Here is a 1,133-nt window from a genome sequence, read left to right as displayed (position 1 = left end):
ATGAGTGGGGACAAAGAGAGAGGTCATGCATGTGGATTTAGAGTAGGATAGGAGGGAAAATTATCCAAATTTATTTTATAACTCCGAGAGGGTATAAAATTTGAGTTATTTTATACATAAAAATTACTAATTGCATTAGAAATAAATACTTATTATGCAAACTAAGTTTTATATAATAAATGTTAGTCCTTTCTAACTTCTAAAACATTTATATGCATATCCATATGTATATATTTACAAATACACACAGTTATGCTAAATAATTTCCTTAAATCTAATCAATTGAACAGTATTTACGGTTTACAAGTTTACTATACTATCATTTTTAGTTTGACCTCAATTCCTTGTCATATCAGTTTTGTAGCATTTGTTGTGTTGGAGCAGTTTGTGAATTGGTTGGTCATGGATGACTTGTTTGATTCATCGCTGAATTTGGAGGAAACCCATTACCAGGAAGGTTACAAGGAAGGTCACAGCCACGGTCTCGTCACTGGCAAGGAAGAAGCTAGGCAAGTTGGTCTGAAGGTTGGCTTTGAGGTTGGTGAAGAGCTTGGTTTCTACAAGGGTTGTGTCAGCATTTGGACCTCTGCAATCCTGGTTGACCCGACCTGTTTTTCAGCAAGGGCCAAAACAATTATCAGCCAAATGGAGGAGTTAATCCAGCAGTACCCTCTTATGGATCCAGAAAATCTGCAAGTGCAAGGGATCATTGATAGCCTTAGGCTCAAATTCAAGATGGTTTGTTCTTCCCTTCATGTCAAGCTTGAGTATAGTGGCTATCCAAAATCTTCTACAGAGGCTAATGATATTCAGTTTTGAACCACATGATTTTCTCACTCTTTCTTCAAGAGATATTCTAGTGTAGATCAACACCTAGTTGGAAAGTTAATGAACATATTATCCGTTGTTTTTCATTTTGCAAAGAGTTGCATAAATTAATGTATACTTTATATTAAAAATGATGTATTCATTATTATGAACTTAATCTTGATAAATTTGTAGAGAATATTTATGCTAGAGTCACTGTTTTCTTTTGTTACTTTTGTGCATAATTGTTAGAGTTGCATGATCCACAATGAATTTGATATGATTTAGCTATCCAAGGATTCATATCATATGATGAATTGCAAATG

The 1,133-nt window shown here is 34.1% G+C and overlaps 1 protein-coding gene across 1 annotated transcript; it reads left to right on the top strand.

The window, feature by feature from the left end:
• Nucleotides 1–279: 279 nt before the first annotated feature.
• On the top strand, nt 280–884 carry LOC113865737 (protein LTO1 homolog). Its single transcript, XM_027500465.1, has one exon. It carries the CDS (start codon nt 403–405, stop codon nt 817–819), a length of 417 nt encoding a protein of 138 aa, XP_027356266.1. The 5' UTR covers nt 280–402; the 3' UTR covers nt 820–884.
• The last annotated feature ends 249 nt before the right edge of the window (nt 885–1,133 follow it).

The sequence above is a fragment of the Abrus precatorius genome, unplaced genomic scaffold (assembly GCF_003935025.1).
Source record: "Abrus precatorius isolate BTA unplaced genomic scaffold, Abrus_2018 Scaffold4, whole genome shotgun sequence".
NCBI classification, from domain to species: Eukaryota; Viridiplantae; Streptophyta; class Magnoliopsida; order Fabales; family Fabaceae; genus Abrus; species Abrus precatorius.
This window is presented reverse-complemented; position numbering and strand designations above follow the sequence as displayed.

Excerpts from the sequence above, each read along its gene's own strand:
- LOC113865737 (XM_027500465.1), top strand. The coding sequence starts at position 403 with ATGGATGACTTGTTTGATTCATCGCTGAATTTGGAGGAAACCCATTAC.